The 12,787-nt window shown below is 39.8% G+C and overlaps 1 protein-coding gene across 7 annotated transcripts in view; it reads left to right on the top strand.

Moving 5' to 3' along the window:
- The window catches only part of nktr (natural killer cell triggering receptor), a 210,631-nt gene that overhangs the window by 130,136 nt on the left and 67,708 nt on the right, over positions 1–12,787 (top strand). For 6 of the 7 annotated variants that reach the window (XM_078536562.1, XM_078536534.1, XM_078536546.1 and 3 more), the window contains 2 exons: positions 1,911–1,955; positions 2,706–2,793. In XM_078536562.1, the coding sequence (XP_078392688.1) occupies positions 1,911–1,955; positions 2,706–2,793 (133 nt within the window). Of the gene's footprint in view, positions 1–1,910; positions 1,956–2,293; positions 2,322–2,705; positions 2,794–12,787 lie in introns of all 7 variants that reach the window. The other variant, XM_078536566.1, reaches the window with a different exon arrangement.

The raw sequence follows: 12,787 nt of genomic DNA on the forward strand, positions 1-12,787 counted from the left end.
GGAGTGTCACAGGGATCAGTGCTGTGGCCACAATTATTTATAATATATATTAATGACTTGGATGAGGGAAATGAATGTACTATCGCCAAGTTTGCGGATGACACAAAAATAGGCGGGAAGGCAAGTGGTGAGGATGACACAAAGCGTCTACAGAGGGATAAAGACAGGTTAAGTGAGTGGGCAAAAACTTGGCACATGGAATATAGTGTGAGAAAGTGTGAGGTTATGCACTTTGGCAGGAAGAATAGAGAAGCTGAATATTATTTAAATGGAGAAAGGCTGAGGAAAGCTGCAGCACAGAGGGATTTGGGGGTCCTCATGCATGAATCCCAAAAAGCTAGCATACAAGTTCAGCAGGTAATAGGTAAGGCAAATGGAATGTTGACCTTTATTTCAAAGGGAATGGAGTATAAAAATAGGAAAGTCTTGCTAAAACTATATAAGGCACTAGTTAGACCATACCAAGAACATTATGAACAGTTTTGGTCTCCTTATCTAAAGAAAGGTATACTGCATTGGAGGCAGTCCAGAGAAGGTTCACTAGGTTGATCCCGGGGATGACGAGATTTTCTTTTGAGGAGAGGTTGAGTTGGTTGGGTCTGTACCCTCTGGAGTTTAGAAGAATGAGAGGCAACCTTATTGAAGCATATGAGATTCTTAGGGGCCTTGACAGGGTAGATGCTGAGAGGTTGTTTCCTCTTGTGGGAGTGTCTAGGACCAGAGGGCATAATCTCAGAGTAAGGGGGCGCCATTTAAAACAGAGATGAGGAGGAATTTCTTCTCTCGGAGGGTAGTGAATCTGTGGAATTCTTTACCACAGAGAGTTACAGAGGCTGGGTCGTTAAGTATATTCAAGACTGAGATAGACAGATTTTTAATCAGTAAGGAAATCAAGGGTCATGGGGAAAGCGCAGGAAAGTGGAGTTGAGGATGATCAGATCAGCCATGATCTCGTTGAATGGTGGAGCAGACTTGATGGGCCGAATGGCCTACTTCTGCTCCTATGTCTTATGGTCAGTCTCTCCACATAACTGAAGTCCCTCATCCCTGGGAAATATCCACTGTATCCTCTGCAAAGCTTTGATATCCTTCCAAAGGTGTAGTACCCATTATTAGACACACTACTTCAACTGAGGCCTCATCAGTGGTTCACGAATGTCTAGCTTAAATTCCTTGTTTTTTTTATTCTTTTGTGTTTATTTATAAAGTCAAGTTTCCTGTTTCCTTTTTTTTTAGCAGCTTTATCAACTTCACAGACTTGTGAATGTGAGCACCCCCAGGTCTCTCTGTTCCTATACTCTTTGTATTGCACAATGTGTTATTTCATATGAATGATTTAATTTTTCTGAGCAGCAAAGAATTAAACTTTGCCATTGTTCAATAATGTATATATTTTCATTAGCCTGGTATGTTGACAACAGTGAATGCTATTTGAAAAATGACATTTTTATCACCTGTACTTTATTTATAGACTTTATTTAAATTCGCATGTATATTATGTGCTCAAGAAAAGAAGGGGAAGATGCTGCATTTTCTAATGGCGATGGGATTAGATCTTTCTTTTGGGGAGGGGTTGGTATCCAACAAAGCTTCAGTAAAGCATATCTACAGCCATGTTCATGTTGTTGATATTCTCTTAACCTTCCTACTTCTGCTAGCATAAGGTGGCAAGATTTGAGAAGCACTTTCGTTGGTGTGTTCTCATGTAACTGAGAGTCAAATGGAAAATGCTGGAACCGAAGACCTTTTACTGTCATCTTGCTCATCTGTCTGGCGGTGAACCATAAACCACATATGAAAGGACATCGACTGAACCTGACTGCTTAGTTCCTGCGTAATGTACTTTTTGTTAATTGTATAGAAACATTCAGTGTGGAGCCTAGTGTTACTTACACACCTGTGGTTCTTAGGTAATGGACGAGGAGGAGAATCTATTTATGGCGGATACTTTGAAGGTAGAGACATCTTTTTAATTTCATCACAAAGCCCAAATTAAATCTGTTGATTTACTAAATAGAAGACTCCCTCTAACAATACGTGAATAGCATTGCTTTTAATTCCCTCACCTGTTGCATGTAGCTAGTGCTTGAAATGTTGCATGCACAAAATAGATGCATGAATTTGGGCTAATTGTTTCTTAGCGTGTTCACTGTTAACTACAAAAAAAAGTGAATTATAAAAGGTAAATTATTATGCAGTAAGCTCGCAACTTGCAGCATGGAGGTTAGGCAATTTATTCATGAGAAAACCTATCATCCTGCCTAAAACTTTCAACATATTCTTTTATTTATAGAGAATGTGATCTTTTGCAAAATGAAAAGGTAAGAAAAAAAAGCTAAGTAACACAATTAAAACACACTCCCTTGCACCCTCCCCAGCAAGTACCGTTATTGGCAGTGAGTTGATGGAATATATGGTCCAATTTTCTTTATTGCTTGCAGACTTTAAAGGAAAACAAAAAAACACACACAAAGACACAAAGACAAATTGAAACTGCTCACCTAGAGCATTTAGTGCACTAGTTTCAGTACTGGTAATATAAGAGAATTTGAAATTTGTGTTCCTCCTCAACACAATATTTTAGTGTAATGCTGCGGTGAGGCCTAAAGCAAGGCTGTTACTCTGTTGTTGGTGCAATGAGCAAATAGACTACAGCAATTCTGTGGAGTCTCTCAAAGCTGACCAGCTACTCCTTTCTTGGACAGATGAGAATTTTGTGCTCAAACACGACAGGGAGTTCCTGTTGTCAATGGCAAACAGAGGAAGAGATACCAATGGTTCCCAGTTCTTCATGTGAGTATGACTCTTGGTTATCTTACCAGCATCATATAGTGAGGTGCCATTCATCAGAAAGATGGTTATCCACGTACATCAATGCCTGCAGATGTTGAGCAGTTTGCATTTTTATCACATCTAACACATTATTGGGACGGGGTAAAACTTTCCAGTTTTGCATCCCATCAATTCATGTTAAGTGTGATTTTTTTTTTTATTGCAGTTTTTGTCCTCTACCCTAGAACATAAAGATGCTAAACAACATTAGTTTCTTCACAAAGCCCAGATCTGCAGGAATAGCCCAAATAATACCTGCACTTTCCTGACTTGCCTCTGAGGGATAAGAGAGGAATTTTTGACAACAGGCTTGCTAAATTCGCTACAGCTGTCCGTGTTTTTGCCCCTCTCAGGAGGCATGGAGAAAGAAGAGTAGGTTCATGACAATGAATTTAAGTTCATCATAAACCAGAGGCTGCTGCAGAGAATTATGAAACAAATCCCAATAGCACAGCTAATAAAGATTTTTATATATACCTCTATGTCTAAATATGTACTTTCAAATTCTTAAGAGAGTTTATCATTCTCAGCATTCTGGCGTTTATTTTCTTCTTCCATAATATTTCATTTTTATTTTAACAATTTTTTTTGTTTCGTGTTAATACATTGTAATAATTAATGTGCATCATTTGTTTTAATCTGCATAAAATGCTACCTCTTTCCCTGAAATGCTATCCAGTTTGTTGGTGGGCACCTCTGGCTACAATTTGGTGCTAAAGGTCACTTTTCCAGCCAATCAAGACTTGGGTTTTGAACAGTTGGCTTAATGACCAGTAAAGCTTTCAATGTACTTCGCAAATATCAACCCCAGTATTTTCAAGTTTTCCTATAAATAGCTGCAATAATATGCCCACTGCCTGCCAGGTCACTCAGAAGAAGGTAGGGCTTGGGAGCAGGAGTAGGCTATTCGGCCCTTCAAGCCTGCTTTGCAATTCAATAAAATCGGTTGTGGTCTCACTCCACTTCCCTGTCTGACCCACATAACTCTCAAGTCCCTTGTCTATCAAAAATCTGTTTAACTCTGCCTCGAATAAATTCAATGATCCAGCTTTCACTGCACTCTAGGGAAGAGAATTCCACATACTAACAACCTTCTGAGAGAGAGAATTCTCTTCATCTCAATCTTAAAAGGGAAACCTCTTTGTGTCCCCCAGTCCCAGTCTCCCCCCTGAGGGGAAACATCCATTAAGTACCCTGTCAAGACCCTCAGGATCTTTATATGTTTCAATAAGATCACCTCTCATTCTTCTAAAGTCCAATGGGTACAGACCCAAGCGTTTGAACCTTTCATCATAGGATAAGCCCTTCATCCCAGGAATGAGTTGAGTGAACCTTCTCTGTACTGCTTCTAACACAATTATATCCTTTATTTATTTTCTCTCCACGAGTGCGAAGCCAGTTCATCTGAATCTAGAGACACTGATTTAATTACCATAGAACCATAGAACACTACACAGAAAAACAGGCCTTTCGGCCCTTCTAGTCTGTGCTGAAATATTATTACCGCTATATTACCGCAACACAAGTGATTTCCACTGTGCTAATGCTTCAAGCCCTAGGTTATTAAATGTTGGGCAGAGCAACTTGGCCACTCCTATGTTGCAAGTATCCAATTGGAGCAGCAAGTAGCCAAATGTTTGTGTTCCGGAAACCGTACCATCTTGCAGGAAGCCAATGGGAAGTTGAGGGTCATTCTGCAGTTCTTTCCTTGGCATCTCAGTCAGGGTGCAACTGATAACATAAGCACAAATACCACATGGCATACTCTTTGCTGATCTACTAAATGTTACTGTTTAGATTTAACTGCATCACATGCCATTAATAAATTGGTCTTGATGCTGTTTTTATGAATGCTATTTAGGGAACATCCTCTCTCCTTACTTTATAAAAATTTTGGTAAGCTCCTAAAGTGCACAGAGGATGAAAAATGTAGAAGTATACAATAGAAGTGTGGAACTTGACCCTCAGTCTTCTGACTCCAAAGCAAGAGTGTTACCAATGAGACAGAACTGAAATTTGTTAAACTTAGCTATACCAGTCTGTGCATTTTTCCTTCATTCCCTAATTGCCTGAATAACTTAAAAGATATGTGACTTCACAAAGCCCCTAATTTCCATTTTCTTTGAATAAAACCCACCGCCTAAATGCTATGACTCATCCCATGCATTCCCTCATCTCTGTTAGTCTAGTTTTTTTGGAAGGAGAAGAGTTCATAGTAATTCCAGTTTAACTTGAAGCTAAAATGAACTGTCCCAATGATGCAGGACCTGGAGATTTACGCAGGATATACAGCACAGAAATAAGCCATTTGGCCTAACAAGTTCATGCCCGAGTTTGTACTCAGCCCCTTCCCATCTTTTCTCATCTAAATCTGCCATCATACCATCTATTGTCTTTGTCACATGTTTGTGTAGTTTCCCCTGAAATGCATCTATACTGTTGGCTTCAAGTTCAACATTCTCACTACTTTCTGGGTAAAGAGGGTTTCTTCTGAATTCTCAGTTGGATTTCTTGTATATTGGTGGCCTCTAATTATGCTCTTCTCCACACGAAAACATTCCCCCTCCATCCACTTTATCAAAACCTTTCAGAATTTTAAAGACCTCTGTTGTTGTCTAACCAAGGTTGGATACAGGTTTAGCATAGCTTCCCTACTTTTCAATGCCATCCCTCTAGAAATAAAACCTAGTGCCTGATTTGCTTTTTTTATGTCATTGCTAACATGTGGCGCAACTTTTAGTGATTGATGTATTTGTACTCCAAGACCCCTGTTCCTCTACCCCACATAGACTTGTATCTTCCAAGTAATAAGTGACCTACCTCCCAAACTGTACTACCTCATTTATCTGTGTTGAACTTCATTTTGCCAATTATTTGTGCAACCTGCAAGTTTATTAGTGTCCTATAATTTGTTGCAGTCCTTCTCAGTATTAACTATATCCCCCATCTCTCACCACTACCCCCACCCATTTGGTGTCATTCACAAATTTAGAAATTGTGTTTTTGATTTCAATCCAAATTATCAATGTAAACTGCAGTGGACCCAGCACTGATCTTAATGGAACACCACTTCCCATCTTCTCCCACTTTGAATAACTACCTTTTACTCCTGCTCTGCTTTCTGTTTTGAAGCCAATATGTGCGCATCATCCCCTGAATTCACACACACTGCATTAGTCTACTATGGGGCACCTTGTTGAAGGCCTTTTGAAAATCCATATTAATTACATCTACTGTACTACCAGTGTCTTCTTTCTCTGTTACCTCCTCAAAAGATGCAAAAGACCAATCAAGCAAGATTTTCCCTTTTGAAATCCATCCTATCATTATATTTCTCATTTCTAGATGTTCTCCTATTCTCTTCTTTAGTAAAGATTCCTTAATTTACCCACCACTGATGTTAAGCTGATGGGTCTGTAAGTCTCTGGACATGTTCTGTCCCCCTTAAATACTGGAATTACATTAACTATCTGCCAGTCCTCTGGCCTTGCTCTTTCTCTAAAGAAAAACATTAAATATGTGTAGTAATTCCTCTGCTGTTGCTCCCCTAGATTCTTTTACAATACATGGATACAATCCATCTAGTCCAGAGGATTTATCCTCTGAGTTTCTTCAGTTTATTCAATACATCACCTCTTTTATTTTAAGTACACACCTTATTGTTCGTCTCATCATTCAATATTATGTCTACCTGTTCTACCTCTCTTGTAAATACCAAAATTATTTAATATAGCCACTTGGTAGTACAGAACTTTTGAGTGTTGCTGAAGAAAGAGACATGCGGTCAAAGCTTTTCACCTTGCACTCATCAGGACAGATGCAAGAATACCAAATTTCAAAGGGAGTAGCAATTTATATTGCATGAGAAAAGGGCACTGATTGTTTGGCGAGTGAACACTGATTGGTAAAGGTGTTGCCATGGGAAATGCACCAGGGAACAGTTGTTTCCCATGCTTTTGTTGAATTGAAAAAGGCGCAATGCCTGGACATTTTCTTTCTGTTTGCAGGGCACTGTGTATGATTGTATGTAGCTTCTAGTAAGTGTAAGTAAGCCATATTGCAAGCTGACTTAACCTTAAATTGGTTATTGGTGCAATTCTTAGAACACTCTGGACAGCACTTACTGAACAGTCCCATCGCAGAATCACATCTAATGTTGGACACTTCTGAGTTCGCAAGCACAAGCTGGTTGAGAATGGTCAGTGCTGTACCTGTTGAAAACAAACAATGGGATATGCTGTTTGATATGATCCATCGGTTCTTGGAATGTATGGCCTACAAAACTGGCGTCACATCGGCATTAAAATTCATATACCACCTTGCTCATTTGTGTGGTAGATAGAACGTCTTTTTGGCTTGATGACAGCCTGTTAGTGGAGGATACCACTCATATGCCATTACTACGCAGTAGCAACAACGGCTAGCTTGACCTGTTGCTCCAATTTTTGAGACACCTTACCCTTCCAGGGTAATTTGAGGTGGACTGGAAGACTCGTACTGTAACAAATAAACTGAAGTCAATATAAATCGAACATCATTTAACGAACTATAGAAAAGGCACTTTTGCGTTAACTAACGCAATTAAGATTATGTCTTACAACTCTTTTCACTGTGCACCACAATTATAGCAAATGACAGCATTACAAGACTCATTATAAGTTACTCCTGGCTTTCCAAGCTCACTGCTACTTGCCATGCATGTCAAAACTTCCGGTGTCATTCGAAAGTCATCCACTCAGCCTGAGTCTTCCAGATCCAACGTCCACCAGCAAGGCCCACATCGGCAACTCCTAGTTCTTTAAATCTCCAAAAGTTCTGTCAGTTTTTCCCCTTGCTTTCGAACAGAAAATCAACTCTCACAAGCATCCTGCTTGTTTGTTAACCCAAAACGATAATTCCTTGCTCTTCACAGCAGTAACTGGCTTGCTTCTCCACACAGCACTAGTTGCTTTGTCTCTCTCCATTTGTCTCAAAAAACAGTTGTCCATTTACTCAATCACTGAGGAAAGGTGTATACACTCTCACTTGATTTCAGTAGGTTTCTGTTTGAGTTTCACCTCCATAGTAACCAGACCACATAGGCATGTCTCCGAGCTGGGGTGCTTCTTGAAGTCCCAATTTTACCTTAAGTTAAAGTTAAAGTTTAATAGCATTACAAAATTACTGTCTCAATCATAGGAACATAGGAAGTAGGAGTAAGCCATTCAGCCCCTCGAACCTGCTCTTCCATTCAACTAGATCATGGCTGATTGTCTACCTCAATGACATTTTCCCGTGCTATCCCCATATCCCTTGAAATCATGAGTATCTAGAAAGCATTTGAAACTTTAAATTCCCCCAAAATTAACAAGGGTGCACATTTCTGGCTGCACAATTCTGTGCATTTACATGTTCTAGTTTTCATGTTTTAAAAGGGCACATTGATTTTTTTTTAATGTACAATGTACAGCACACAAAGATAAGTCATCTCCCACCTTACTTCATCTAACCCTAGCAGTATAACCTTTTATTCCTTTCTCCCTTGTGTGTTTATCTAGCTTCCCCTCAAATGCATCTGTTATTTGCCTCAGCTACTATTTGTGTTAGCAAGTTCCACATTCTCACCACTTTTTGCATATAGAAGTATCTCCTGTATTCCCTATTGGTTTATTAATGACTATTATATTTATTGGCTCTAGTTTTGGTCTCGCCTACAAGTAGGACCATCTTATCCAACTCTACGCTACCAAATCCTTTCATAATTTTAAGGACTTCTTCACCCCTCAATCTCTTTCTAAAGAAAAGAGCTCCAGCCTATTCGTTCTTTCCTGCTGAAGATATCCTCTCAGTTTGGGGTATCATCTTTCTGAGTCTTATAAAGATTTTAATATCTTTTGATTTGGCCTCCCCTTGCCATGACTTTAATTTGCATAGTAGAGTTCTCACTCCATTTGGAGTGATCCTGCTACTGGATGACTTATTGTTAAATACAACAGCTGGTGTGGTTTTGCGCCTTACAAAGCAGCAAGAGCCCAGGTTTGAGTTATGGACTGTGTCCTGTTAACTGATCTCACCTAAAGGGAGGATCATGCTGGTGGTCATACTGTGTGTTGGCATATGCAAGTAAGGACAGTTTTAGGCTCAACTGTGGTGCCTTCCTTGAAGAAATAGACTACTGTCATTCAGTATATGAGTTCATACTTGGAAGAGTGGTCACTAAGAATTGGTGTATTGCTGTACCACACAAAACCAGACCATAAGATTAAGCACTTTCCAGCAGACCCCTGATTGCTTGTTTATACAAGGATACGTTTGAGCAGCAGGAAAAGACTAGCTTGTCTCTCAAATCTGCTCCACACTCAATGGCTGGAGAACTATGACTCGACACCTTCTAACCCCACCCAGCCATCTAATTTCGTGGTTGCAGCAAAAGAAGAGAAAACCTTATGGCCAATGTGGGTTAATGATATTCTGGAAAATGTCTCTCCGACCTCCTCAGGTCATCAAAGCCAGACCAGGAGACCACATGGACAAAGTGTTAGCTATAAAGACTCTTAGGTTCTATAAGATGCTATCTCTGCCCCAGTCAAGAACCAGTTCAGCTCCCTCTCAAAGGCAATTCAGAGCACCAGCGGACAATTTATTCCAGAGGCTTACGACTCTCTGCAGGGAAAGAAAGAACCATCGCATATCTGGCCTGTTCCTACTCCTTCTTGGTTTAAACACATCTTCCCCTGGCCTTCTCTGGAGTTAGCTGGAATATCTGGTCCTTTAATTATTGTATAGACTCTATCAAGTCACCTGTTAAGCCATTGCTGCTCTGAAGTAAATAGACCAAGTTCTTGAACCTATCTGAGCAACTGAGGCTCTTTAAGCTAGGAATCAATCGCAGCTCTTCTCTGTAACCTTTCCAAGGCCACTATAATCACCCAACCTGTGGAGAGGGTTAGTGCTGGACACAGTATTCCAGATACAGTTTTGCCCAGTGACCTGTATGGTAATAGAATGGTGACCGTTATACCGATAGGTTCTATTTTTAAATCCCAATATCCTGTGGCTTAAGTTACTGTTTCTCTACAATGGCGTTGACACTTCAGTGATCTGTGCACAATTACACCCAGATATTTTTCTCTTTCAATCTCTTTCAGTATTTTTCCCTGCAAATTATGCATGTAATCAGTATTGGCCCTATTTACATGCATGCCATTCAGTTTATCTAAGTTACATGGAGGAGATGGTTGTGTAGTGGTAATGTCACTGGACTGGTAATCCAGAGGCCCAGGCTAATGTTTTGGGGACATGGCAGCTGGTGGAACTTAAATTCAATGAATAAATCTGGAATTGAAAGCTAGTCTCAGTAGCTATGTGACCATGAAACTATCGTCGATTGTGGTAAAAATCGATTTGGTTCACTAATGTTCTTTAGAGAAGGAAATCTGCCATCCTTACCTGGCCTAGCCTACATGTGACTCGAGGTCCACAGCAATGTGGTTGACTCTTAACTGACCTCTGAAATGGCCTAGCCTGCCACTCAGCTCAAGGGCAAATTAGGGGTGGGCAACAAATGCTGGCCTTGCCACACATCCAATGAAAGAAGAAAATAAATTGCCATTGTTTGGCCCACTCCTCTTGCACGTATAGATCTTTTTGCAAATGTTTGCACCTCTCTCCTTTCTTAGCCCTTGCATAGACTTTGATGTCACCTCCAAGCTTACAGATCATAAACCCAACAACTCTCGCCTGTGTCATTCTGAAAGACAGGGTAAACTATTTTTTTCACTTGTTTAAGGGAAGTTGGCATTGCTGGAAAGACCATCATTCCTAATTGCCCTCATGAGGGTGGTGGTGAGCCACCTTGTTGAACCATTGCAGTCTTGTGACCTGGTCACACACACTGCTTTAGTTAGGAGTTTCAGGATTTTGACCCAACCATGATGAAGAACAGAGATATATTTCCAAGTCAGGAAGCTGTGTGGCATGGAGGGGAACTTGCAGGCGGTGGGTATTCCTATGCGTCTGCTGCCATTGGCCTTCTAAGTGATAGAAGTCACAGGTTTGGAAACTGCTGTCAAAGGAGCCTTGACAAGTTGTTACATTTTGTAGATGGTACACACTGGGCTCTGCGCTGGTAGTGGAGGGAGTAAATGTTTTAATGTGGTGGGGTGCCAATCAAGCATGCTGCTTTTTCGTGGATGGCATCGGGCTTGAGTGTTGTGGGAGCTGCACTCATCCAGGAAAGTGAGGAATATTCCATCACACTCCTGACTTGTGCCTTGTAGATGGTGGAAAGGTGAAAGGCAAGACCAAGGCAGTGTTAGGAGCTATTACATTCAAGGAATCTCTCACCATTTCACTGTGTATTCACTTCAGACCTTGACTCTAAATATATACTGCATGTTTAACATTGTTACAAATCAGAAACCTTTTCACACTGATCCCAAGTTTGCACCCTTTTCATAAAAATGTGCAACATTATGGAATGACTTTTTATTCTTTGTAATTCCACCAGTTTAATTTTAGTGTTTTCTGTTCAGATATTTCAATTCATTGCTAATAAAAAACCCAGTCTGTGGCCCCTGATTTTCTGACATATACCTGTTATGATTCCGTACTGTACTGGGCTCAACTGAGAATTAAAAATGAAAGCAAAATGTAGCCTAAGGAATTGTAGGGTCATATTAGAGTGACCTGTTTTGTTACTGATCAGAAGCAGGAGAAGAGAGCTGGTGAGAAATTACATAGAATTTACACAGAAACAGACCGTTTGGCCCAACTGATCAATGCTGGTTAACCTCTTTTTCATTTGTTTATGGGATGTGGGTGACGCTGACCAGGCCAGTATTTATTTCCCATCCCTAATTTCCTTTGAAATGTTGCAGTCCATAAATGTTTTCCCGCACCTTCCTTCCTCTTGCTCTGTCTTTCCCCACTTCTGACCTTTCTCCCTCACGTTTGCCCAGTCTCCCCTTAAATGCGTTAATGATGCATGTATAGTTTTTCTTTGATGTGCTTAGTTGTCAAATATGTTTAGCTACTAGCAATTTTCCCAGTGGAAATGATATGAAATCACGGAGTTCATTTTTAACCCCAGTGAGGTAAGGAATTTGAATCCATGCCTGTCGTATCAATCATTGTGTTTTGGATATGTCCATTCTCTGTTGGGTTTGGTTAATATTCCTGATGTTGTTGCACTTTAACTTCCATCTTTCTTGATGAAATGAGATGAATGGCACCTCGCTATATCTTTATTTTGCATCTGTCACCAAGGTAGGTTGTTTTATCATATGCATCTGAACTCATATACATTGCCTTTATTTTCCTCTTTGTAATGAATTCATTACCAAGAAATATATAAACCCAGGCTTTTAATTAATTGATTAACTTATGTTGAGGGGGAAAAGTTACATTATTCAGATGTTAAAAAAGAACACCCAGAAGCTAATCTCTAAGGGCTCTAAAATTTCCATATACTAGTGCCTATAATTGTTAGGGGAGTATTTTGAGTGGATAATGCCAACGGTGTACTCCTTTGTAGTGCCAAAGGCATCAATTTTACAAAGAATAGGAAGTTGAGAGGAAAAGGACTGAGTTATATCCATACAAATCATTTAAATTTAATTCTTAATATACATTCCAATTTGAAGCAGTTGGACTACATTTCTCCTGGGTAGAATATATGTATTGCAAGTCACTTGGTCACAAGTGAGTACATTCAGTTATCCTGCTTGTATAACTTGGCTAAGACAAATTTTGGCTCTGAGTGAAGTTGTATGGATTCTTTTCACAGAAATTGGAATTAATGAACATGCACTTAACACCATTATCATGATTGTACAATAGCCTCTTAACTTAAAGTTTGGAATATTAAAAAAGCTGCCTCACCCCATGAATTCACATTGCAGGACAAAGGATTGTGTACTAAATTTTAATTTGTAACACTTTTCCAAGTAGGTGTAAAGAATTAAAATTAAAGTTG

Source organism: Cetorhinus maximus, chromosome 3 (assembly GCF_964194155.1).
Source record: "Cetorhinus maximus chromosome 3, sCetMax3.hap1.1, whole genome shotgun sequence".
Classification (NCBI taxonomy): Eukaryota; Metazoa; Chordata; class Chondrichthyes; order Lamniformes; family Cetorhinidae; genus Cetorhinus; species Cetorhinus maximus.